Source organism: Tachysurus vachellii, chromosome 1, assembly GCF_030014155.1.
Source record: "Tachysurus vachellii isolate PV-2020 chromosome 1, HZAU_Pvac_v1, whole genome shotgun sequence".
In the NCBI taxonomy this organism is placed as follows: domain Eukaryota; kingdom Metazoa; phylum Chordata; class Actinopteri; order Siluriformes; family Bagridae; genus Tachysurus; species Tachysurus vachellii.
The window spans coordinates 39360980-39387304 of record NC_083460.1 but is presented as its reverse complement, the minus strand read 5'-3'; the positions used below and the strand labels follow the sequence as shown (position 1 = coordinate 39387304).

At 38.2% G+C, this 26325-nt stretch overlaps 2 protein-coding genes across 2 annotated transcripts; both read right to left on the bottom strand.

Moving 5' to 3' along the window:
* Positions 1–435: 435 nt before the first annotated feature.
* Positions 436–7196, bottom strand: LOC132855547 (sulfotransferase 6B1-like). The gene is made up of 7 exons (XM_060884980.1): positions 6917–7196; positions 6406–6512; positions 4784–4867; positions 3202–3328; positions 3014–3108; positions 2624–2780; positions 436–751 (listed from the first exon to the last, which is right to left on the bottom strand). The coding sequence occupies exons 1-7, from the start codon at positions 7110–7112 to the stop codon at positions 624–626; spliced, it is 894 nt and encodes a 297-aa protein (XP_060740963.1). The 5' UTR covers positions 7113–7196; the 3' UTR covers positions 436–623.
* A 3178-nt stretch (positions 7197–10374) lies between these two features.
* Positions 10375–19917, bottom strand: LOC132854771 (sulfotransferase 6B1-like). The gene is made up of 7 exons (XM_060883757.1): positions 19644–19917; positions 19148–19254; positions 16293–16382; positions 15510–15636; positions 15331–15425; positions 14970–15126; positions 10375–11041 (listed from the first exon to the last, which is right to left on the bottom strand). Exons 1-7 carry the CDS (start codon positions 19831–19833, stop codon positions 10902–10904), a joined length of 906 nt encoding a protein of 301 aa, XP_060739740.1. The 5' UTR covers positions 19834–19917; the 3' UTR covers positions 10375–10901.
* Between the last annotated feature and the right edge of the window lie 6408 nt (positions 19918–26325).

The window sequence follows — 26325 nt, the reverse complement described above, 5'->3', positions numbered from 1 at the left end:
TTTGCTGTTTTGCAGTTTTGTTATTAATCCAATCCATTTTACCCAGAGGTTCACTGCCGCTCGTAGCATTTCTGCGTTTCCTAAATGAAAATGTTGTTTTGATGAGAAATGGTAGCTTCTCAGTAATGACTCTGCTGTCTCCTGTTCCTGTCGCGGTACTGTTCTTGTTGATTGGCTTTGCTCTGCAGGGGCCCTGGACTGATTAGTGCTCATTAGATTGAAGAGGAGGCTCTTGAGAATGGAGACATAAAGAGGAAGACTCTTCATGGTGACATTCATCTATAACTCTGGGTTGTTTTGGCAAGAATTAATATTCTTGAGTTATTCAGAAACGGAGCATGAGTGTGCTGTATAGTATATGCAATTTTTTATTTTATTTTATTTTATTTTATTTTATTTAGAGTAACATTTAAGAGGAAGCCAGGAAGCCATGAGTGGTTGCACCATCTAGTGGTCAAGTCTTTAATCAGTAAAAAATAAACGTTCACATTTTGTAAACAAATGCATCAGAGTTAGTAGCAATATAATTATTTTTTTTTTTTTTATTCACTGCAACTCATTTAACTAAATTATGTAATAAAATAAAGTAATAAAAAAATATTCACAGCGTTTTATATGTCAGGTCACTGACAGTACTTCTCGTATTTTAGTTTGGCTCCCAGTTTGGTTCCTGCTAGTTTCTTCTCGAACTCTTCATCCATCTGCTTGCTCTGATCCTCGCTGAAGTGGTTCTTCCAGTCTCCTACTTCACCTGGGAATAAAAACATAATGAGCAAAAATTCTAATTTGGAAAGCTGCTCTTCAGAAGATGATCTATCTGTAATATTTTCTCATAGCACATTTAACCCATTTAAACATACTACAGGTCTGACCAAAGTGCTTCATAATTAAGAAACTGAACAATAGTAAAATATGAGACATAATTGGAATTCGCTTTGTTTTATACAAATAAAGTTGTAAGTCAAAGTACAAATGTATATATAATATACAATATAGTTACTGAATAATTCCAAGTTATAAATAAAATGTGTTTATGCTGTTGCGCTCATTCTATACCAGGGGTCGACAACCTTAAACACTCACAGAGCCATTTGGACCCGCTTCCAACATAAAAAAAAAAACACAGGGAGCCACAAAACCCATTTGACATGTAAAATGAAGAGAACACTGCATATATCGTTTTTTACCTTTATGGAAAGTGTAGAAAAAACTGTACTGTGTTGCATTTATGAAATCAATGAACTGCTACCGAGTAAACGAAATTTTATTTCTGCAGGCAAACAAAACTATTTTGAACATTTTGAACTAACCTTAACAAAAAAGACGCTGGGTTGAAGGTTACTTTTAAATAAAATGTTCAATGTCTATTTGAGTCCTCTTCGTATTCATGACATCAAAATTTTAACTTGCCGGCTGCAGCAAACCAAAAATGCTTCTGCTTCTGATTTCACAAGTCAGCAGTTCATTCATTCATCCATCTTCTACCGCTTATCCAAACTACCTCGGGTCACGGGGAGCCTGTGCTTATCTCAGGCGTCATCGGGCATCAAGACAGGATACACTCTGGACGGAGTGCCAACCCATCACAGGGCACACACACTCTCATTCACTCACACAATCACACACTATGGACAATTTTCCAGAGATGCCAATCAACCTACCATGCATGTCTTTGAACCAGGGAGGAAACCAGAGTACCCGGAGGAAACCCCCGAGGCATGGGGAGAACATGCAAACTCCACACACACAAGGTGGAGGCGTGAATCGAACCCCCAACCCTGGAGGTGTGAGGCGAACGTGCTAACCACTAAGCCACCGTGTCCCCGCCAAGTCGGCAGTTATGACGCATATTTTGAGTGACAAGAAAAATTAAACACGGTTTATTTTAATGTTACAAGAGCATCATAATCGTAGAATGAAATTTTTTTTAAAAACTAACTAACTAAAAGAGCCACTTGCGGCTCCGGAGCCGTGGGTTGCCGACCCCTGTTCTATACCATAGATTGTATCTTTTACGTTTACATTTACAGCATTTAACAGATGCCTTATCCAGAGCAACTTACAATTTTTTATCTCATTTTTATACAACTGAGCAAATGAGGGTTAAAGGCCTTGCTTAGGGGCTCAGCAGTGGCAGCTTGGTGGATGAGGGAATTGAACTCACAACCTTCCGATTGATAGCCTAGCCCCTTAACCACTAGGCTACCAGAACCTTTGCCAGATCCACCCATTGGCCATTTTTGCTCTCTTGTTTCTCCTGAGAGGGAAAATACTTTTCCCCACTCGGGAGCATTTAAGCACAATTTTATGTGGGTTGAAAGTAATGGCACCCTATAAATGGAGGAAAATTTATTGTGTGTCTGTGAAAGCTCTCATCAGTTTTGTAGGTGTCATTAAATGTAAATCAACTAAGCCTGGAAGTCACTTAGTCAATTAGAGCTTATATTAAAAGACACAACATTGTCAGGAAGCAAGCACAATGATCTGCTATTCTGTGACCTACTCCATAAGTCATTTATGATTGGTTTCTAAATACAGAATTAGACTTTATAGGCTCATGCTGTTGCATGTCTTAAATACACGCAAACTCTGCTAACTCGTCATTAATGCTCGGATCGATTACCTTTTCGGAAAATGACAGCGGCAAAATTCCCGTGACTTGTTTTGGAGCTCGTGCGCATGGCACTGAACGTGCTCTCTTCAGCGATCAGCTTTATCTTTTCATCTGTCAGAGTGAAATTGTAGAAGTCTGTGACTTTCTTTATACCCTCAAGCAGGTTCTAAGAAAAGTAAAAGAAAGAAAAATGCTATAAGTTTTACAGTACTATTATAGCGTTATTTACTCATTTAGATTCCAGCCTCAGATCATACTACAGTCTAAGGTTAAATTGTTAAAACTTGTTTCATTTCCACCAGATAAATATTAAATAAAGAGAATATCTCCACTAAACTTGATATAAGTATGATCATTCATTTTCACATATACTAAAACACAAGCAGGCCAACTTTTTACCTCCTTTAGTTCCTCATAGGTGACGATCAACACATTAGGGTCATCCATGTGTTTCTCCCAGGCCAAGGCGTGGTCAAAATATGAACCCCAGCCAACTGTATGTGAAATTCAGTCCAGTCTGAGACATCTATACTTTATACCCATAAATATTATGATTGAACTCAGAAGCTTGAGAAGGTTCGCCTCACCTTCACCGGACATGAAGTCGGAGAAGAACTTGTCCCAGGACTCGGCTTTGGGCAGCACCGGGTTATTGTTCATGAAATGGTAATAAGAGACGACGGTGTCTTTGGGGTTTCTAAACACCACCAACATCTGAGAACAAACATCATTTTCAATGTGAAGGTGAAGAAATTCTACAAAATCCAAGACACAACATGAACCGAGTCATGTTACTAGGTTTACATAAAAAAACATAAAATATAGATTGACCTTTGCCTGAAGTGAGTAAAGTGACGTCTTTGTAAAGCGTTATTTTACAAGTAGACTGATCTTAAAGTAAAATCGGCCTTAACCAGTTAATTAAATCCAAAATCTTTGGTTCACTCTCTGAAAAAATCCCACAATGCACCACAAAACCCAAGGAGTGTTTTGAATGCTCACTCACTATCTTCCCTTGATGGCGGACAAAAAAGACTTCTTCTGCTGATATGCATTTGCTTATTGTGCTTTTAACATTATTTACTTAAGTTATATATACGCTTTGTTTGAGTCGAAGAACCTTCATTCATTCATTCATTCATTCATCTTCTACCGCTTATCCGAACTACCTCGGGTCACGGGGAGCATGTGCTTATCTCAGGCATCATCGGACATCAAGGCAGGATACACCCTGGACGGAGTGCCAACCCATTGCAGGGCACACACACACACACTCATTCACTGACGCAATCACACACTACTGACAATTTTCCAGAGATGCCAATCAACCTACCATGCATGTCTTTGGACCGGGGGAGGAAACCAGAGTACCCGGAGGAAACCCCCGAGGCACGGGGAGAACATGCAAACTCCACACACACAAGTTGGAGGCGGGAATCAAACCCCAACCCTGGAGGTGTGAGGCGAACGTGCTAACCACTAAGCCACCGTGCCCCCAGTCCAAGAACCTGTTAGTGTTTAATGTTTTTTATCTCCTAGCTAGATCATGATCCTGTTTGAAGTCTCAGAAACACGCACGATTAAACACGTTCTTATGACAGTTTTATTATTTTACGGCATTTCCGATTATAGCTAGATTATAATCCTGCGTGAAGTACAGTACCATGATGGAAAAATACGTGACTAAGCACATTTTTATGACATCTCTACTATCACATGATATATCTATTAGCTAGATTTGGATCCTGTTGAAGTTCCATGTCAGAAACATGCATAATTAAACACAATATTTCTGACAAAACTTTACACGATTGTATTCAACACGTGTGTGTAATCCTATCACCGGACACTGGGTCATTAGTGTCCCAGTGTGTAGTGAGCCTGTACCTGAGTCAGTGCACGTTCTCATGTACATGTAAAATACTGGTTTACTACAGTACCTAGTTAGCTAGAGAGCTGGTTGACACACAGCTTACAGCATTTATAAATTGTTCATTCCTACTGCTTGGATGAACAAATGTCAATGCACGTGTATTTGTTTCAGTGTACTGAATAATTCATTGTCGTTACAGTTCTTTGAGGCGAAACACTGAGCGATAAGATGAGACTTTCTGTAAGGATTGAAGGTTAGGTGTAAACCGAAATGCTGTAAAGTGATCTCACACTGACCTTTGTTTTCTTGAATGAAACAGGGATGTTATCTGGGTGTAAATGAGTCGCAAGCAACCGCCTTGATGGCATCTGGGCAATCATCTACAAACAGGGGAAAAAAAGAAAAGATCACAGCTTTGCGGCTGTACATACAAAGTTGAAATAAGTTCAGCTGAATGTGGTCAAGGACCTTTTTATTATTATTATTCTTGACTAATAACAAAAAAAAAAAAATTGCAAAGAGTTGGTGGATAGTGAAAGAATATTCCAAGTTTGGAATAAATTAATAAATAATTTTGTTATTATATAATGTATATATATATATATACATTATTTGGCAGAAGCCCTTATCCAGAACGACGTACATCAGTGCTTAAATCTCTATCATTGAATACATTAATGCTGGCTCACTAGGTTACATACTTAAGATACCATGGGTTTAAAACATTTGTTCAAAGTTACAATGAAAAAGTGTCAAAGTTTTTTTTTTTTTTAAATGCAAAAGATAGGGAAATAAGTGCTAGTTGAAGTGTTCCCTGAATAAGTAGGTCTTCAACCGCCGCTTGAAAATAGCCAGTGACTCAGCTATCTGGACCTCTAGGGGAAGTTCATTCCACCACCTTGGTGCCAGGAAAGAAAAGAGTCTGGAGAACTTTGGCAGGTTGAAAACAAGCCGTGCAGCTGCATTTTGGATCGTTTGCACAGGATGGATTGCGTTCATAGGTAGACCTGCCAGCAGTGCGTTGCAGTAATCCAGTCTAGAAATGACAAGAGACTGAACAAGTACCTGAGCAGCCTGTGTGGACAAAAATGGACGAATCCTTCTAATGTTGTAGAGAAGGAACCGACATGAGCGAGTCACATTAGCAACATGAGAGGAAAAGGACAGTTGATTGTCCATGGTTACCCCAAGTTGCGAGCTGTGACTGAAGGGGAGATCAGATCGTTGTGCAAGGATATTGCAAGATCGTGACCTGGGGATGAATCACATGGGATGAAGAGCAGCTCAGTTTTGCTAGGATTGAGCTTTAACTGATGAGCCATCATATATGTCTGCCAGACATGCTGAGATCCGATCAGAAGCTGTGGTATCTGATATGAGCATCCTATATATACATATATATATATATATATATATATATATATATATATATATATATATATATATATATACATATACACATACATATTTATGTCACAGATGCAGCTCCAGTAATCTTTTTCTGCCTTTAGAGTGACAATGAAGGCATGAAACTGCCACCTCTTTAGAGTTAAACCTTATTTTTTTATTTTAGTTTTATAAAACCATTCAAAAAAGATCGAACTAACTAACAAACATAAATATTAAGAAAGAGCGTGCATTGCGATGCTCTGTCTACTATATTGTAAGGAGATCTGTGCTGCTACAGTATTTTTGTAGGAATCTCCCACTAGCCTAAATAGCTACAACTGCTAAGACGGTTGTTGTGGTTACAGCATGTGCATTTTTTATATCAGCACAAAAGGTCCACAAAAAAAAAGTGGGAATGCAGCCAAATATCAGTTTGCCGACTCCTATATGCTTACTCACTGAGAACACAAAAGCTGTCCGTATATAAGGGACGTTAAGAATGCTTTGAGGTTTCTGGAACAATACTGACCTTCTGTGTGTCTGGAGAGTGGAACTCGATCAGTGGGGGCCCTTCAGGGAGAGTGTATGCAGATGCACTCATAATTTTCCTCAACACTCCAACCATCCAGTTACAACCTGGAACAAATTCAGAGCTCGGAGATTAGTCTGTTTGCGTTGGTGGTAAGTCGTTCTTGTTTGTGTGTTTGTGTGTGCATGAAAAGTAAACAGTGTAAAATCAGCAGTGTGACAAAATGCACACACATGCATGCCAGTGTGTGTTACGCAACATCGAGGGAAACCCGGGGGACTGCAATGCAAGATTTAGTATTGCTTAAGATTGGTATTTCTAACACATGCTAGACTTAGGAACTCTACACTACAGCTCTGGAGTTGTTATGTACTGTGTAACCTGATCTTTGTCATTTCCTCTTTTCCTCACATTCCAGCACTGAATGAAAGACTCGCGCTACTTTCATAGAGCTACTGAGGAGAACAACAACTGCTGAGATTTCTTTTATCCAAAATCAGGATTTACTCACCACATTTGGGATAAGCCACCAGCATGATGTCATCCTCTCTGGCCTCCATGTCCTTTAGGGCATCCAGGTTCTCTGGTGGGCTCATGATCGTGGAGTAGAGGATCCCATTTCTCTTATAAAGCTTCTCTTCATCTTTCATATTCATTCCCTGCATCATACTCTCTTTTATTTTTGCATTAAATTTCTGATCAGCCATCTTGTCACCCTGTCGATGAGAGGACTAACTTCTCCGTCTGCTGCTGTCCGTAGAGTGGCCGTAGAGTGGGGTGAGAGGAAGTATATGTATGTGTGTGTGTGTGCGTGCTTGCGTGAGTGATGAGTGCACGTGTAGGAAGGGCTTGCGTGAGAAAGAGTTGTTTGGGCGTTTCAGGTTACCTATTCAGAGATCTTGATTACTGACCTAAAATTGTGATTGCTTGGATTTCAGAACATTAAATTAAGCATAAATTTCAATCATTTTTTTTTAGTGGGAGCAGAATAATTTAAAAAAAACCTCTAAACTCTAAACCTAAACTCTAAACCTTAAACTCTAAGGGAAGTTGTTGAAGTATATAAAAAAGCATTCTGTTTGTAAATGAGGCACAGACTATGTAAAATCCTTAGGTGTAAAAAAGGAACTCTTTTTCTAAGACACTCTCTAATAACGGCAATATTATACAGTACATATAGATCACCAGCGTGAGGATTATGAATGCCTCACATCCTTCAGTGAAGTTTTAGTGTTGATACACTGATTTATAAGGTGTGATTCCTCCTGACACCTGGTTTTATTGCTCTAGTGTCTTTTGACATTTTACGTTATAATAATTTGAACTTATTGACATTTTCAGATTATCTTTCTCACTTAACGATGCCTAGAGGACCAACTTCAAGCTTGCCTTCTTCCTCGCGTTCACCCACTCTATTACAGTGCGCTTTCTTTTTCTGGATTTATTTCTACATCGTTTGATGATGATAGAACTTTCACTTAGATGTCGGCGTGTCTTTAGTGTAGAGTTTAGAAGGTGAAAAGGAGCTGGTTTGACTTGACCGAGGTTGAGTCTGTGCCAGAGGTTATGGAAGTTTGTGTCTCTTTCAGCTCTTTCAGCTATTGATAGCTCCTCCTATGCCCTCAGGCTCACGTGCAGGTTTTTCCAGGTTCCAGAGATACTACACCAAAAAAAAAAAAAAAAACATGCATGACATCATTTTTCACATTCTTCTTATTTGGACAGAGAGTCTTTCTGAAATACAAAAAAAAATCTGGAGAAAAGTATAAAAAGTATAGTGTGCTGTTGATTCTGTACTTGTTGATCCTGCACTGTTTGCACCAGGTTGCATAGATGCACTTTATGTGACTAGGATTAACTTACTAAGTCCTTAGCTTTGTCTTTGCTTTTATGTAGTTTTATGATCCTGGAGATTCACTCATTTCACTGTGTACTGCAACAGCTATATATGGTTAAAATGACAATAAAAGCTTCTTGAGTTGACTTGAGTTGTTTCATTTAAAATTTTTCTTTCACTCGTTTCCTTAAACTTTAACTTTTGCAAAGAAAATCTCAGCAATTATTGCTACATTTATTTTAATTTTTTTTTTACATTTATAATGAATTATAATCTGTGTTAAAACTAGGGATACATTTTAAATTTCAAATCCGTTATTTCTATTCTGGATTTCTATATTTCTGTAAAGCTGCTTTGTGACAAAGTCTGTTAAAAATGCTACACAAATAAAACTGAATTTAATTAAACTGGTGTGTGTGTGTGTGTGTGTGTGGGTGTGTGCGCGTGTGTGTGTTTGTGTGTCCGAAATCCGAGAGGAAGCTGACAGGAAGTCTATAGTCAAATAAACACTCAGTATAACTCTAATGAGCTGAAAAGTATCTCCGAGCCATCAACACAAGGAAACTCCCAGGTCACAGTTTTATATTCTGATGTTTCACGTGAACAGTAACCAAAGCTCTTGACTTGTACATAATTTATTTTTATATATTTTTTTGCATTGCACTACTATTATATTTATTGTCTAGTGCTTTGAACAATGGACATTGTCTCAAAGCAGCTTTACAGAAGCATAGAAACAGAATAAAATTTATAAAGTTTACAATTAAGTTATGATTCATCTAACCTTTATCCATAACAATCAAGCCTGAAGTGACAGTGTTGAGAAAAAACTCCATGAGATGATATGAGGAAGAAACCTTGAGAGGAACCAGACTCAGAAGTGAACCTGGACAGGAAATAACGTAATGCCCTTTCTACAACAGGTTATCGTCCAGTGGAATAAAGCAACCAAGAGCACCTGGGGAACTCATAGGTCAGCGTAGTTTCTGAGCGTATTACAGAATTAACACTTATTCCTTCCTGCCAAAGTCTTCAAATGTTCACTGATGAAGACCCGAGCACAAAGCTGGCCGACGTAACAGCAGATCAAAGATGGTGTGGTTGTCTCCGAGTGGTCCCATCAATAGTAATCCCATAGATCACAGGCTGTCCATGCAGATCTCTCTGCAGCAGAGTGCACCACCAAGCGACGAGACTCTGACCAGGAGACCAGGACGTCAGGATGGATCAGAAAAGAAGAAGCGTTCACACTCTGGGAACTCAGAACACTGGGAGATCAGGGGTGGCTCGTATAGCTTGACATACTAGCCAATGATTAGCTACATATAACTACAGGACAATGTGGGTGGTCCTCTCTCTCTCTCAGAATACTACATCAGAAGGGTTTCAGTACTTGTATCAGTCTAAAACACAACTTCTTGTTCTCACAGTGTCGTGGAAAAACCCGTGCTCACATTTGAAATGCATGAGCTTCACGTGCGGGAAAACAACACCCGATATCTGTCGCTACATCAATCTACGAATATCTACTTGTCATCATTGATATTCTTTACTTATCTCCTCGTCATGTATCATACACTCACTCACTCAATTTCTACCGCTTATCTGAACTACCTCGGGTCACGGGGAGCCTGTGCCTATCTCAGGCGTCATCGGGCATCAAGGCAGGATACACCCTGGACGGAGTGCCAACCCATCACAGAGCACACACACTCTCTCATTCACTCACGCAATCACACACTACGGACAATTTTTCCAGAGATGCCAATCAACCTACCATGCATGTCTTTGGACCGGGGGAGGAAACCGGAGTACCCGGAGGAAACCCCCGAGGCACGGGGAGAACATGCAAACTCCACACACACAAGGCGGAGGCGGGAATCGAACTCCTGGAGGTGTGAGGCGAACGTGTTAACCACTAAGCCACTGTGCCCCCCATTTATCATACAATCTACTGTAGTTCATATTGTTTGTTAGTGCTTATCTTTAATTAAAGTTAACGTTACTTAATATCCGCTCATACACCTGGTTGTTTGGCATATATTTGGCATTTCGTGTTAATTGCTGTACTAAAATAACAGATTCTTCTTGTACTTTTATTGGAATAAGAATTAAAAAACATGTTCATGTAATAGATTTTATTCCTTTTATTAATCAGAAAATGCCACACAAAATATATCACTGAAAAGGGTTTTTTAAATCTTTTATGTCTAAAAACAATAGAAAAACGATCATATACATTTATATCATACTAAATGTCTGTGCATTGACAATAAAGTATGTCGTATCTAATGTATGTGTAACAAGAGCAGTTATTATTCATTTTCAAACTTTTTTCTTTATTTTCTGTGTGTTTTATCCGATTCGATATTCTTCGTGTAGAATATGTCGAAAGTAATGCCTGAGATCTGAACGTGCTTCATCTGTCACCGTCATCCATCTTGGAATGGGAGGAGCAACGGTAAAAAAAGCAGGATTGTGGTGTATGTATAGTATTAAAGTGGTCTGGAGATGATGACCACCTCTGAGTTATTGTGATTTTAGCTATCTAGAGTATAACTGGAGTTAGAAATACAGTTAAATACTTTCATCATCCATATTTGAGGTAAATGCATATTTATGTATGAGGAAAAACAAAAAAGTTCTAGTTCACAGCGTTTTATATATCAGATGACTGACAGTACTGCTCGTATTTTAGTTTGGCTCCCAGTTTGGTTCCTCCAAGTTTCTTCTTGAACTCTTCATCCATCTGCTTGCTCTGATCCTCGCTGAAGTGGTTCTTCCAGTCTCCTACTTCACCTGGGAATGAAAACAGAATGAGCAAAAATGAACAAATGGATAGTTGATCTTTGAATAGATGCTACACGGGCGATACACGTATCTAAGGTTATGTCATGAAGAAGAGAATCATTGAGCTGCAGCAATGGAGAAGGATTTCACATTTAAACAAATCATAAGATTTGACAACGTCATGCTTCTGCATCATGTCGTGATTATAATACGTCACCATGACCATAAGCGTGTTCAGTTTTGAAAATGTTCTGTGATTCAGAAAACATCATAGAGCACTTTTTGCACATTTTTTGTTGATTTGCCTAATTGCTGTGTGAGTCTAAAGTTTTATTTTTTAGTAAGTGAGGTTATTGGTGTTTTAGGCGACTTTACGGTGGCCGAGAAGTGCAAAACACATTAACAAATCCGGAAACAAAACAACAAATGCAAAAACAAAACAACAAATCCGAAAAAAGACATTAACAAATCCGAAAACACATTAACAAATCTGAAAACACATTAACAAATCTGAAAACACATTAACAAATCCGAGAACACAGTAACAAATCCGAATACACATAAACAAATCTGAATACACATTAACAAATCCGAATACACATTAACAAATCCGAATACACATTAACAAATCCGAAAACACATTAACAAAAACCTGAATACACATTAACAAATCCGAATACACATAAACAAATCCGAATACACATAAACAAATCTGAATACACATTAACAAATCCGAATACACATTAACAAATCCGAATACACATAAACAAATCTGAATACACATTAACAAATCCGAATACACATTAACAAACCCAAAAACACATTAACAAATCTGGAAACAAAACAACAAATGCAAAAACAAAACAACAAATCCGAATACACATTAACAAATCTGAAAACACATTAACAAATCTGAAAACACATTAACAAATCCGAATACACATTAACAAATCCGAAAACACATTAACAAATCTGAAAACAAAACAACAAATGCAAAAACAAAACAACAAATCCGAAAACACATTAACAAATCCGAATACACATTAACAAATCCGAATACACATTAACAAATCCGAAAACACATTAACAAATCCGAAAACACAACGACAAGTCAGACAACCCGGAAACGGTAGGTATCGTTTGTGAATGGAAACTTACATCGGACAAGACACCTGTCACTCAAGATATACAGGTTTGGAATCTTATGTGTAATGTGTAAAGTTCTCCGTTTGAATATAAGAAAATAACAGAAGTAATCCACAGTAATCCACAGTAAGGACAATACATTTTGTACATGTTTACACACACATTCCAACTTTTCCCTGCGGCAGACTGTTGAACTTCATGTATACCTTGAGTGAAAGGTGTCTTGTCCAATGATCAGTACGTGTTCCAATCACAAACTATACCTACCTTTTCCGCTGGTTGTCTGAATTGTCGTTGTATTTTCGAATTTGTTAATGTGTTTCGTGCAACGATTCAGACAACCCGGAAAAGGTTGGTATAGTTCGTGAATGGAAACTTACCGATCATTAGACAAGACACCTGTTATTCAAGATATACAGGTAAATGACAGGTGTCTTGTCCGATGATCGGTAAGTTTCCATTCACAAACAATACATTTCCAGACAAAACAAACAAAACACAAACAAAACGTTTCCAGGTTGTCTGACTTGTCGTTGTGTTTTCGGATTTGTTAATGTGTATTCGGATTTGTTAATGTGTTCTCGGATTTGTTAATGTGTTGTCGGATTTGTTAATGTGTTCTCGGATTTGTTAATGTGTATTCGGATTTGTTAATGTGTTCTCGGATTTGTTAATGTGTATTCGGATTTGTTAATGTGTTCTCGGATTTGTTAATGTGTTCTCGGATTTGTTAATGTGTTCTCGGATTTGTTAATGTGTTCTCGGATTTGTTAATGTGTTCTCGGATTTGTTGTTTTGTTTTCGGATTTGTTCGTGTTTTTTGCACTTCTCGGCCACTGTACGTCTTACATATTATGTTGGAGTTGTTAAATAAAACTTTCTAGAATTATACCCTAACATATGATCTAATATTCAGGTGAAGTCACTGTCTTTGTTAAAATGATAAAAGGAGGATAGGAGGAATCACTGATTAAAGATAACAGAGACATAATGTAAAAAAAAAAATCATATAAAAGGAACATTAAAAATTTTTTTTTAAAGATTTGGCTCAAGCAGAATACTGTGCTTTTCTTTATAAAAAAAAAAAAAAAAAAAGTTGTTTACCATATATGGCCGTTTGTGGCCGTCTTTATGCAAATAAGCGTGGCTGTGCATGAGCACGTCAATTCAGTACGTGTTTGCCATTTGTACAGTTGTGATAAATTTGTGTATTTGTGTGCACTATTTGATGAACATTGAGTACAAGGTATCAGTGTTTTAGGCATCTTACAGTACATAGTAGGTTGAAGTTATGAAATAATACAGAACTTTCTAGAAGTATCCCGAAACACAGTCTAATATTCGAGTTATGGCAATGTCTTTGTTACATTTGATAAAAACCGATCCCTGTTCCTAGAATAGTTTGGGATAACATGAAGTGACGTTTTGGTGCAAAGGCTGAATAAAAGAAAAGTCTTTACAGATATACAGTAAAGGGACCAAATGAAATTATCACCAAATTGATATTGCTGGGTTTCCTGGTTTCGCTGGTGATGATCTGCCAAGTTTTTTTTAATGCATCTGGCTTAATTTCCTGCCTGTAATTATGCCTTCTGCTTTAAGTGAAATGAATGCTCAGTTGAAATCATGTCCGGTGATTAACTTCCCGTTTCTTTGCCTTCCTGTGTTGTTTTACACCAATGTCTAGATATTTATGTACTGTACCTGGCCTGTGTGTGTCAAATCAAACCTCCCTATCATTAAGGTTCATTCACACTGTGTACTTTTGTACTGCACCAGCTATATGTGGTTGAAATGACAATAAATGTTTATTGACTTTAATCTCATGATACATCAAGTAACTGTGTGTTTTAATTTATTATTTATTTTCTATCTAATTTGGTATTGACACTAGCTAACGAGAAGCTGAGGTGAACACGTCTTTGCTCTAAACCATGTACATATAAAGCATTTAGCAGATGCCTTTTTCAAGAGCGACTTACATTTATCTCATTTATAAAGCTGAGCAATTGAGAGTTAAACACCATGACATTGGTGGTCCTGGGATTCAAACTCACAACCTTCTGATCAGTAGTCCAGTGCCTTAACCCAGGGGTGTCCAACCAGTCAGAGACCACATTTTTTACTGTTTTACCGCAAAGAGCCGCATCATACACATCATACGCATCATACACACGAACATCACCTTTTTTTTCGCCTGCCATTTTGAGAGCGAACTTGACACAAATTGTTTACACAAATGATTTTGCTCCTACTGGGAAACTTTGAGGTATTTTCATCCCACTCACATGCACGTTTGACAAAAATACCGTATTGAACTCAAGCGAAGCGAACACGCATATTAAAAAGACACAAATACAAACTTCGATATGAACGTACTGTAAGAGCCGCACGAAACCGGTCGAAGAGTCGCATGCGACTTGGGAGCCACGGGCTGGCCGCCCCTGCCTTAACCACTGAGCTACTCAATCCCCCAACAGCCCTATTCACCCTCTTCTACATACCTGATCCCACAGATACCTATGATTGGTTAGTGTCGCTGCTATTCACATGGAGGTGTATACAATTCCACCAACCCAGAACGTTCCTCACTTGTATTTTGTTAGTAAAGTCATCCTAGGCTTGAATATGAGGAAGTGTTATATTAATGTTTCTACTTATGATAGCTGTTGCACTGAAATGGCTGAGCTGCATTATTGGAATGGACATTTTCAGCTCTCTGTGATGTCACTCTTACAAGGATTTTAATAAAACCATCCCAAACCTCACAGTTAATACCCAGTTTAATTACCTTTCCGGAAAAAGACCTTGCCAAACTTTCCATGAGAGGTTTTCGAGCTAGACTGCATGGCACTGAATGTGCTCTCTCCGGCAATCCCTTGGACCTGTTCATCCGTCAAAGTGAAGCTGAAAAAGTCTGCGACTTTCTTTATACCCTCAAGCAGGTTCTAAGAAAACATTAAAAAAACATTTCTGTATTATTTGCTGCTACAGCTGAGAGCAGCAATACAAGCAGTTCACTATTATTACTTTAAACACCAGGCACAGGAGAGATATTGAATAAGAAAAATATGAACTCTTAAACTCATATATGTCTATAAATAGCTTCGATCAAGAAACGTATACTTTTTTATTTTATTATTTATTTTTACCTCCTTTAGTTCCTCATAGGTGACGATCAACACATTAGGGTCATCCATGTGTTTCTCCCAGCCCAAGGCGTGGTCAAAATATGAACCCCAGGCCACTGTGTGTGGAATTCAAAGACATCAATTCTCTATAACAGTAGACATTATGATTGAACTCAGAAGCTTGAGAAGGTTCGCCTCACCTTCACCGGACATGAAGTCGGAGAAGAACTTGTCCCATGACTCGGCTTTGGGCAGCACCGGGTTATTGTTCATGAAATGGTAATAAGAGACGACGGTGTCTTTGGGGTTTCTAAACACCACCAACATCTGAGAACAAACATCATTTTCAATGTGAACATAACATAACATTACCTGAGTCCATGGAACTCACTCACTCTCTCATTTTCTACCACTTATCCGAACTACCTCGGGTCACAGGGAGCCTGTGCCTATCATTGAGCACTCAGGCGTCATTGGGCATCAAGGCAGGATACACCCTGGACAGAGTGCCAACCCTTCGCAGGGCACACACACACTCTCATTCACTGACGCAATCACACACTACGGACAATTTTCCAGAGATGCCAATCAACCTACCATGCATGTCTTTGGACCGGGGGAGGAAACCCCCGAGGCACGGGGAGAACATGCAAACTCCACACACACAAGGCGGAGGTGGGAATCGAAACCCCAACCCTGGAGGTGTGAGGCGAACATGCTAACCACTAAGCCACCGTGCCCCCAGTCCATGGAACTGAATTATGTAAATGATCAGATACTAACTTTGTGCTCAAATCCATGAGCTTTACTTTAATTAATTCAGGCTGGATGGCTGATATACGTACGTCTTAGTTTTGGGGTATATTACTTAATAATTGTGTGGGCTTTTAGTTGATTAATAATGAGACATAATGATTAGATATTAAGTGGAACTGCTATTACTATGCAATATTAACGATCTGTGACAATATTCTCACACTTACCTTTGTTTTATTGGTCTTGAATGAGACAGGGATGTCATCAGGGTGCAAATGAGTCGCAATAAGGCGCCGTGATTGCATCTGGGACAAAATCTACAGATAATTGGGAAAAAATGAACCAGCACGTAGTTTACGTGGATTCACATTTTATTTAGTCACAACAGAGCTTGCAAAGTAAAGTCAAGCTGTAAATCTAGCTTATGGAGTGTGAGTAAGGGATTAAATGATTCAATGGATTCAAATATCTGTCATAAAATGCAAAATATTAGGGTCCTCATATGTCAGTCGTGTGTATGCATAGTTTTGTGTGTAAACCGTAAGTTTTGCTTATGCATGAAGATGTGTGTACAGTATATATATATATATATATATATATATATATATATATATATATATATATATATATATATACATATTTACCATATATGGTCGTTTGTGGGCGTCTTTATGCAAATGAGCGTGGATGTGCACCACTTAAACTTAGTACGTGTATTTATCAACGGCCATTTGTACAGTAATTGTACACAATTTGTGTATAAGTGTAGTTGTGTATACAGGCGAGTCTTATATACAAATTTGGTACTTATTTTACAAATTTGATAAATGAGACTCTAGGAATAAGAGATATTAGCAATACTAGAGAGCAGAGACGAGAAAAAAAGAATTATTATCATAATAGCAATTTTGGATACAAACGGCTCATAATTCACACAAATAACAAAGAAACCGTTAGGATTAAAGTCCAAGCAGTCTTTATACCGTGAAAATGGGAAACACATAGTAGAAAAAAAGAAGTGATTCAAAATGTAAGAGGGGACGCCATCTGGCGGGGAGGCGGGGCTTATCTTTTCACTCTCACTCACTCATTTTCTACCGCTTATCCGAACTACCTCGGGTCACGGGGAGCCTGTGCCTATCTCAGGCGTCATCGGACATCAAGGCAGGATACACCCTGGACGGAGTGCCAACCCATCGCAGGGCACACACAAACTCTCATTCACTCACGCACTCACACACTACGGACAATTTTCCAGAGATGCCAATCAACCTACCATGCATCTCTTTGGACCGGGGGAGGAAACCGGAGTACCCGGAGGAAACCCCCGAGGCACGGGGAGAACATGCAAACTCCACACACACAAGGCGGAGGCGGGAATCGAACCCCCAACCCTGGAGGTGTGAGGCGAATGTGCTAACCACTAAGCCACCGTGCCGCCCGCTTATCTTTTCAATTCAATTCAATTCAATTCAATTCAATTTTTTTGTATAGTGTTTTTAACAATTCACATTGTCTCAAAGCAGCTGTACGTAAGTATAGAAACAGAATAAACATTGTTTAAAGCTTAAAATTAAGTTAACAGGCTCAGAAGTGAACCTCATCCTCATTTGTGTGACAATGGACAGTAAATAGTGTGAATGTAAATAATGTCCTTTCTAAACTTTGTAGTTGAGTGGAATTGTGTAACTAAGCTTTCCTGAGGAACTAACAGGTCAGTGTCATTTCCGAGATTACCACAGTTCACCATCCGAGTTCTTATATTTATTCTTCCCAACTCTTTATAAAACCAAGTCATCAAAAGTCTTACATAAGAGCCGATTTTGTGATGGCAATAAATTAGCTCCAAAGGCTATGGCACATTCAAGCTAGTTTACAAGACATACAAGTTTTAACTAGTTAGCTATTTGGGATGACAAAATGCTAGGTGCATTTCCAGGTTCAGAGTTTTTAGAAAGGTTTCATAGTTAAATTAGTCTTTATTTCATTTTTGTATTAAAGCTATATAATAAATCTGCTTCACTACTATAAATTAGTGTTGGATAGTAAGTTAGCAGTTGCTAGCTAGGACTGGTAACTAGTGTTAATTTCGTCAGACGAGACGAGACGAAATATGTTCGTCAACAACCTTTTTTTTCATGACTAAGACGAGACGATGACAAGACTGCACCACTGTCCAAAAACGCTGACTAAGACTAAATTAACATGCATTATTGTTGACGAAAAAAGACGAGACGGAAATGTTTTGTATAAAATAAAAACTAAGATAAAATCTCTCTTCATTTTCGTCTACAATTGTCTCTGCTTTTTCATCAGCTGTTACGCCTTTAAAATATTCACAACGAGTTCGCGGCTTCGCGCTGTTTAGTGTGTGCGTAGAAACAATTCGTCCGAGCGCAAGTCCACCCCTGGTCTAGTCAGGCTTTTTGTGTTAAATTATATTTCCTGTCGCTGCGCAGCTCTTTTATTGTACATGACAGCTTATGTCCCGATGACCGGTCTTTGCATTACGATTAAAAGCAGCATCAATAAAGTAAAAAATTTGATGTGCAGTCAAGTTTGAGTGAAACATATGTGAAACACTTTTTTTTGCTGAAATGTTTATCAGTAATAATCTCAGTAATAATGTGTTATTTTAAAAAAAGACTAACATTTTTTGACTAAAACTAGACTAAAATTAAAAGACTTTTAGTCGACTAAAACTTGACTAAGATACCTTGAGTTTTCTTTTGACTAAAACTAGACTAAAATGACGAGACTTTTAGTCGACTAAAACTTGACCAACAAAAAAAGATATGTGAATGACTAAATATGACTAAAACTAACAAGGACATTTGGCACAAGACTAAATTAAAAATAGGTGACGAAATTAACACTACTGGTAACTGGGTTGTTATAGTTGTTATGGTCGCAGTATCAAATTGAGTGAGAATTGTTTTATAAAGCTGCTCCAAAGCAGTGTGAAAGCCACCTAACCAATACTTGCCTACAGCAGAATACTAATCAGGGCTTTCAGTATATAAGGGACTTTTTATCCCATTAAACTCAGGGTTTGCTTTGAGGTTTCTGGCACAAAACTGACCTTCTGTGTGTCTGGAGAGTGGAACTCGATCAACGAGGGCCCTTCAGGGAGAGTGTATCCACATGTAGTGATAATTTTCCTCAACACTCCATCCATCCAGTTACAGCCTGAAACAAATACAGAGCTCAAAGATCACTCTTTCATTCGTACTTGAAAAGTAAACAGCTATTAATCAGCAGTTTTGACACAAAACTCCTACACATATACAGTACATGTCCTGGGAGCGTTTGCACAACATCCTGGAAATCTGTGGAATTGTTTCTCTAATGGAAGGCATGGTTCAGTATTTCTTACCATTGATATTTCTAACACTGCTACACGCAGGACGTAGGAACTCTACACTACAGCTCTGGAGTTGTCATGTACTGTGTAATCTGATCTTTGCCATTTCCTCTTTTCCTCACATTCCAGCACGGAATGAAAGACTCACTCTACTTTCATAGAGCTACTGAGGAGAACAACAACTTTCTTTTATCCAAAATCAGGTATTACTCACCACATTTGGGATAAGCCACCAGCATGATGTCATCCTCTCTGGCCTCCATGTCCTTTAGGGCATCCAGGTTCTCCGGTGGGCTCATGATCGTGGAGTAGAGGATCCCATTTTTCTTATAAAGCTTCTCCTCATCCTTCATAGTCATTCCTATGTCCATTTTGGACTTTGCTGCAGATTTTGGATCAGACATCTTGTTCCTGCTGCTCCAGGCACAGGGTTTGTTCTACTGCTGCCTGTGGTGTGCGTGAGAGTGGGCGGGTGTGCGTGAGAGTGTGTGTTTGTATAGTATGTGCTTGCATGAGAAACTTGTTTTGTTGTTTCAGATTAGTTACTTATTCAGAGATGTTTGACGCTGATTAGTAGTAGGAAGAGGAGGAGGAGGAGGAAGAAACAATAATAACATTCATTCAAATGTGCCTTTCCCTTTAACTGTCTAAGTTGAAAGTGTTATATATAAGACGGGACTCAAAAGTTCCCAGAAATTCGAATTTGCATTCGACATCAACGTTTTGCTGCTACACTGGAAAAAAAAACTCTTTATGATCAAGTCTGTTAAAAAACAGAAGTGACCCACATTATATTTCTGGTTAAAAACTCCCTGATTGACATAGTAGTGTGTGCAATGAAGAAAGAAAGAAAGAAAGAAAGAAAGAAAGAAACATTTGTGTACTCATCTTTACTACGATGTACTTTTTTATGGATAATTGCTGTCATGAAGTTTTACTTAGATGTGGGTGTGTCTTTTGGTGTGTGTAGGTTTCTGGTGTGTGTTGGAGTTTTGCCTAGTAATGTACATTAAGTATGTAATCTCTTAATTAATCTCTCTCTGTTCCTCCTGTACCTTCAGGCAACTACACCCAAACAAATGAACGTACAAGCATGACACATCATTTCTCACATTCACCTGAAGAGAGTAATGTGCTCATGTTGTGATGCTCCATCATTCTGTAAAGAAATGTCTTTTAGTGGATCCACTTTTTTTCCCTCTGTATTATTTATTTTTAAGCGTCATTTTCAAATGAGTTTTTCTTATACTTGTTGTTTTTGATTTTCAGTTTAAAAGAAAAAATGACTGTTTAATAAAATAATATACTGTTTTACTCACAACGTTCGAAAAAAATCGAAATGTAAAACTTGAAAATAAAAACCTTTAATAATTATTATTTAAAAAAAAAAATCTTCACTGCATGTTCTCTAACAATACAAAAATCAAATATTTTTTCTCTTTTACTCATTACTTTCGAATTTCACAGGTAAAAATAATAATAATAATAATAATAATAATAATAATAATAATAATAATAATAATAATAATAATCATTATAATTCCTGTTTTACTCACTGTATTTCAAAATAAAACAATTTATCTGTAAAAATAAATAAGAATGAATAAAAAAAAAATTATAAGCATTTTTCAGTTGATTATATTTTTCTGTGTAGAACGTTTAATCAGCAATGTCCGAGTTGTGACTCGTGGTTTATAAAGCACTGGTGTAGTGCAGAGGTGAAAAAATATTTAAATTGATATTCAAATTTATTTGCATAGCACTTTTATCAATGGACATTTTCTCAAAATAACTTTACAGAATGTAAACATAATATAAAAAGTTTAATATAAAGACTAATATAAAACAAAAATTTAAGATTAATATCAGACTTATATTTAAATGTATTTGTATTTATGCCTAATGAACAAGTCTGAGGTGACTGAGGTGACTGTGGTGAGTTAAAACTCCCTTAGATGGAAGAGGAAGAAACCTTGAGAGGAACCAAACTCAAAGGGAAACCTCATCCTCATCTGGGTGACACTGGAGGGTGTGATTAAAAATATTATAAATATAATATCTTGCTTTAACAATAAAATTAAAGACCTTAAGGGTTTGTCTTTTAAAGGTGTATAGTTTACTTTACCATTTCAGCAGCAGCCTGTTCATTTACATGTAGCAGAGATTCAGCCTCCTGAGTAAACTGATTAACTAGCAGCTCTGCTGAGAAAAGAAAGGCTTCTTCTTTAATGATCCATATTATATCTTCTTTCCCCATTTTCCCATATATCCAGTGCAACAAGAAGTGTGGAAAAGAGGTGAATGCAGGCGGGTTGGAGTAGTGGGCGGAGAAAAGTGACAGAAGTGTTGTGTGACAGAAGAGTGTCAGCAAGAATCAAAGAAAGGTGTACAGTAGCAGGCCATAGTGAGAGCAGCTCTGCTGTATGGGTTCGAGACTGTAGCAGTGAGGAAAAGACATGATCCAGAGATGGAGGCAGCAGAGATGAGGATGTTGATGTTCTCTTCAGGAGTGACGAGGATGGACAGGATTAGGAACGAGCACATCAGAGGGACAGCTCAGGTTGGCTGTTGTGAGGACAAAGACAGAGAGATTAGATTGAGATGGCTTGGACATGTAAAGAGGAGGGAGATGGTTATATTGGTAGAAGGATGTTGGAGATGGAGCTGCCAGGTAAGAGGTCAAGAGGAAGGCCAAAGAGGAGATATATGGATGTGTTAAAAGAGGATATAAAGGTAATTGGTGCAAGAGTAGAGGATGACGAGGATAGAGTTAGGTGGAAACAGATGATTAGCTGTTGAGATCCCTAATAGGAAAGTAGAAGAAGAGGATATCTTTTTTCCAATTTAGTACAAATTATTCTAGTCATAACATCTGCATTGCTCAGACAGCAGCACAGGCTTTATTGACATATTCATAACATCACCTGTATGTTGAGAAACTAATAGAAGAATAGAAGAAGAAAGAAGTTCCAAGCTGTGGCTGTTTTATGCACCCAGTAGTAAAAAGCTGGCCAAGTCTAGGACTCAATTCATTCATTCATTCATTCATTCATTCATTCATTCATTCATTCATCTTCAGTAAACTGTGGGTATAGACTCCTAATAATGATAAGTGGGCAGGAGAAAGGAGCATGATGAAGGTCACAGCCCTATGATAAAAACCTCATCCCCCAATAAGGTCCGACACCAACAGGATGGGGAACAGTTTCTATCTTAGAGCTGTTGCCTCTATCACGCTCCTTCCTCCTGCCCACCTCCCTCTCCACCCCTCAGGTAGACAATTACCCATATGTACCCCTCCCTCATAATCCCCAGAACTGTGAACACACACACACACACACACACACACACACACACACACACACACACACACACACAGAGTAGTGACTGCAGTGTGCAAACTGAATGCACAATTGCACCAGGACACAAATGCATTATACTTATCATTATTTAAATATTCTTTATTTGATTCTTTATAAAGTTTTTATATTCTTATTCTATCTTTATTCAGTCTAAGAGAGTAGCCATACATCATTTTATTGTACATCAGTTAGATTTTGATTCTAAACACTTTAACTTATAATACAAAGAATGTATTTTAAAAAATCAAACTTAAAAAAGAATAATGCGGTCTTAATGTGGTTTAACGTGTCTTATTTAATAAGCTGTAGTTTTGCCAAATAATAAGGTTCAGTTATTAACCATTTTAAGTAAAATCTGACTCCTCTAAATGAACTTGTTGTGTGATTGAGTAATGACCAGTAGAGGTCAGTGTTGTCAAAGAACAAAGCTCATTTTTGGGCACAGTGAGTGGAATTCCGGCTTTTCCGGCTCTTTTTAGCGAATCAGATTATTTGGTTCAGTTCAACAGTAAGAGTCGACTCTTTGGACTCACCGTCAACTCGTTGCCATTTCCATTCCTAGAGTTTAAAGAAAGATATTTTAGATATAAAAGTGTTGTTCTTTTGAGTAATGTCTGCAATTGTTTTAGTAAATATTAAGGATAGCATGTATTTTGCATTGAATTTTGTAGCCTAAACGCTATTTAAATATAAATAAATAAATAAATAAATAAATAAATAAATAAAATTTTTAACTGCTTGAAAAAGAGGAAGAAATTTTGATTCGATTCAATCGACAAGACATACAGCTATGAACAAGCAAAAAAATCCCAAAAGGCCCATATTGTATGTGCAATTCAGAATCTATAAGAGTCGATTCAAACAGTCGACTCGTTCCCGAACGACACATCACTATTAAGGAGATCTTTTATTACACAGATTTTTAGTTCAACTTTAGATGGAATGCAATTGTGAATGTATCAGTGGTCAGAAAAGCCATCCAGCTGTCTGTCCGGTCCTGACTACGCAGCAAGTCAAGTGTTTTGCATTTGATCATGGATTTTTATTTTTGTCAGTCAACTGTAGATGTACTGTTTATACAGCAATGATAAAAGATGTGTTTAATCTCCTCTTAGGGAATTAATCCATGCAGCACTACAGTAGAGCAGTCTGGATAATCAGCTTTCTGGATAGAAACGAGTGACCCATCTGCAGGAGATCCGGTGAAATCATTCATGTACGCACCAACAACACGTTCACTTATTTCCTCTTTTCATTTTTTAAAATTAATATATAATCAATTCCGGGGGGCACGGTGGCTTAGTGGTTAGCACGTTTGCCTCACACCTCCAGGGTCGGGGTTCGATTCCCGCCTCCACCTTGTGTGTGTGGAGTTTGCATGTTCTCCCCGTGCCTCGGGGGTTTCCTCCGGGTACTCCGGTTTCCTCCCCCGGTCCAAAGACATGCATGGTAGGTTGATTGCCATCTCTGGAAAATTGTCCGTAGTGTGTGATTGTGTGAGTGAATGAGAGTGTGTGTGTGTGCCCTGCGATGGGTTGGCACTCCGTCCAGGGTGTATCCTGCCTTGATGCCCGATGACGCCTGAGATAGGCACAGGCTCCCTGTGACCTGAGGTAGTTCGGATAAGTGGTAGAAGATGAATGAATGAATGAATGAATGAATATAATCCATTCCAATAATCAAAATTAAAAGTAGGATGAGGGATAATGTGATAATATGATGATATTTTTAATGCAAAAAAACATTATTGAATTTTTTTCCATGGCAAACTCTGGCTTATTAAAAGTATTTTTTTAATTCCTTAATTCATCACCTGCCAATTCCACACATGCCAGCTTTCTCTGTCATACAACAACCTTCCATCATCATCAGAACCTACAGTCATTTCCTGATGATAACGTGAATGATTTTCACCTGCACCAATTGGTAGAGTCAAGGTTGATCTTGGAGATGATCCTGGTCCAATCCTCTACACATCACCTTTCAAGCTTGTGTGTTTTCATCCATATACTGACGTGGGCTTGGTAACCCTAACCCTAACCCTAACCCATCTATGGTTATCTAATTCTAACCTCCTGTCAAGAGTAAACATTATTAATCAGAATTTATAATAGCACCTGAATACCACTAGATCTTCTAAGTATCACCGATCCGCCACCATTTTATAATAAACTTGTGAGCTCTCTCACTCACTCATTTTCTACCGCTTATCCGAACTACCTCGGGTCACGGGGAGCCTGTGCCTATCTCAGGCATCATCGGGCATCAAGGCAGGATACACCCTGGACGGAGTGCCAACCCATCACAGGGCACACACACACACTCTCATTCACTCACGCAATCACACACTACGGACAATTTTCCAGAGATGCCAATCAACCTACCATGCATGTCTTTGGACCGGGGGAGGAAACCGGAGTACCCGGAGGAAACCCCCGAGGCACGGGGAGAACATGCAAACTCCACACACACAAGGTGGAGGCGGGAATCTAACCCCCAACCCTGGAGGTGTGAGGCGAATGTGCTAACCACTAAGCCACCGTGCCCCCAACTTGTGAGCTTTTACTTCTAATTAGTCTCCCTTCTTTCACCAAATATACCAACGTCATTCATAGATAAACAGTTAGAGAACCAAAATAACACATAATGCAGATTGATGGTGTCAGGAGCTGCATTTTATTGAAGTTCCATAACATCCAAACCATTTATTTGATATGGATGTTGTTGCTATCATGCGTTATCAGATTTTTTTGTGTTTGTTTCATTCATGGAGATAGATGACAGAAAAGAGATAATAATAATAATAATAATAATAATAATAATAATAATAAAAACTTCTTATAAAAATAGATAGATAGATAGATAGATAGATAGATAGATAGATAGATAGATAGATATGGTCCCCATTTTAATTAAATTATAATAATTAATAACAAGGTTCTGTTTTGGAAGGGTTCCAAAATTTTTGAAGATGACTATAAATGTAGGTGAGGTGGCTTCAGTGTAAAATGTGTCTCTTTGCTGTTGTAATCAAAAGAAAAGAAAGATAAATAACATTCTGTGTGTGTGTGTGTGTGTGTGTGTGTTTTGTTTTGTGTTTTTTTTGGGGGGGGAGGGGGGTGTTCTAACACTGTGGCAGTCTGAATTAGGTCTGTGCCACATCTCCGGACTTTAGACAGTCCTTCTGGATTGACCTTCACAAGTATGCCTCTGGCTCAGTGACTGTATAACTGAATGTGTGTGTGTGTGTGTGTGTGTTATTTGGGCTTGGATTTGAGATATTTAATGTTTTCATAAGTGAAATGACATTGAGATGAATAAACATGACTTATAAAATGTCCACATATATTAATATCAGTGTCACTGCTCATGAACTGAGGTGTGTGTTTATTATGCTGTCTCGGTGGCTGGATGTGTGTGTGCTTGTGTTTGTGAGTGTGTGTGTGTGTGTGTGTGTGTGCGTGTGTGTGTTGAACAACAAGGAGGCATGAAGCACATGATTTGGGTTGCATATGCACATTTGTGGGGACACAC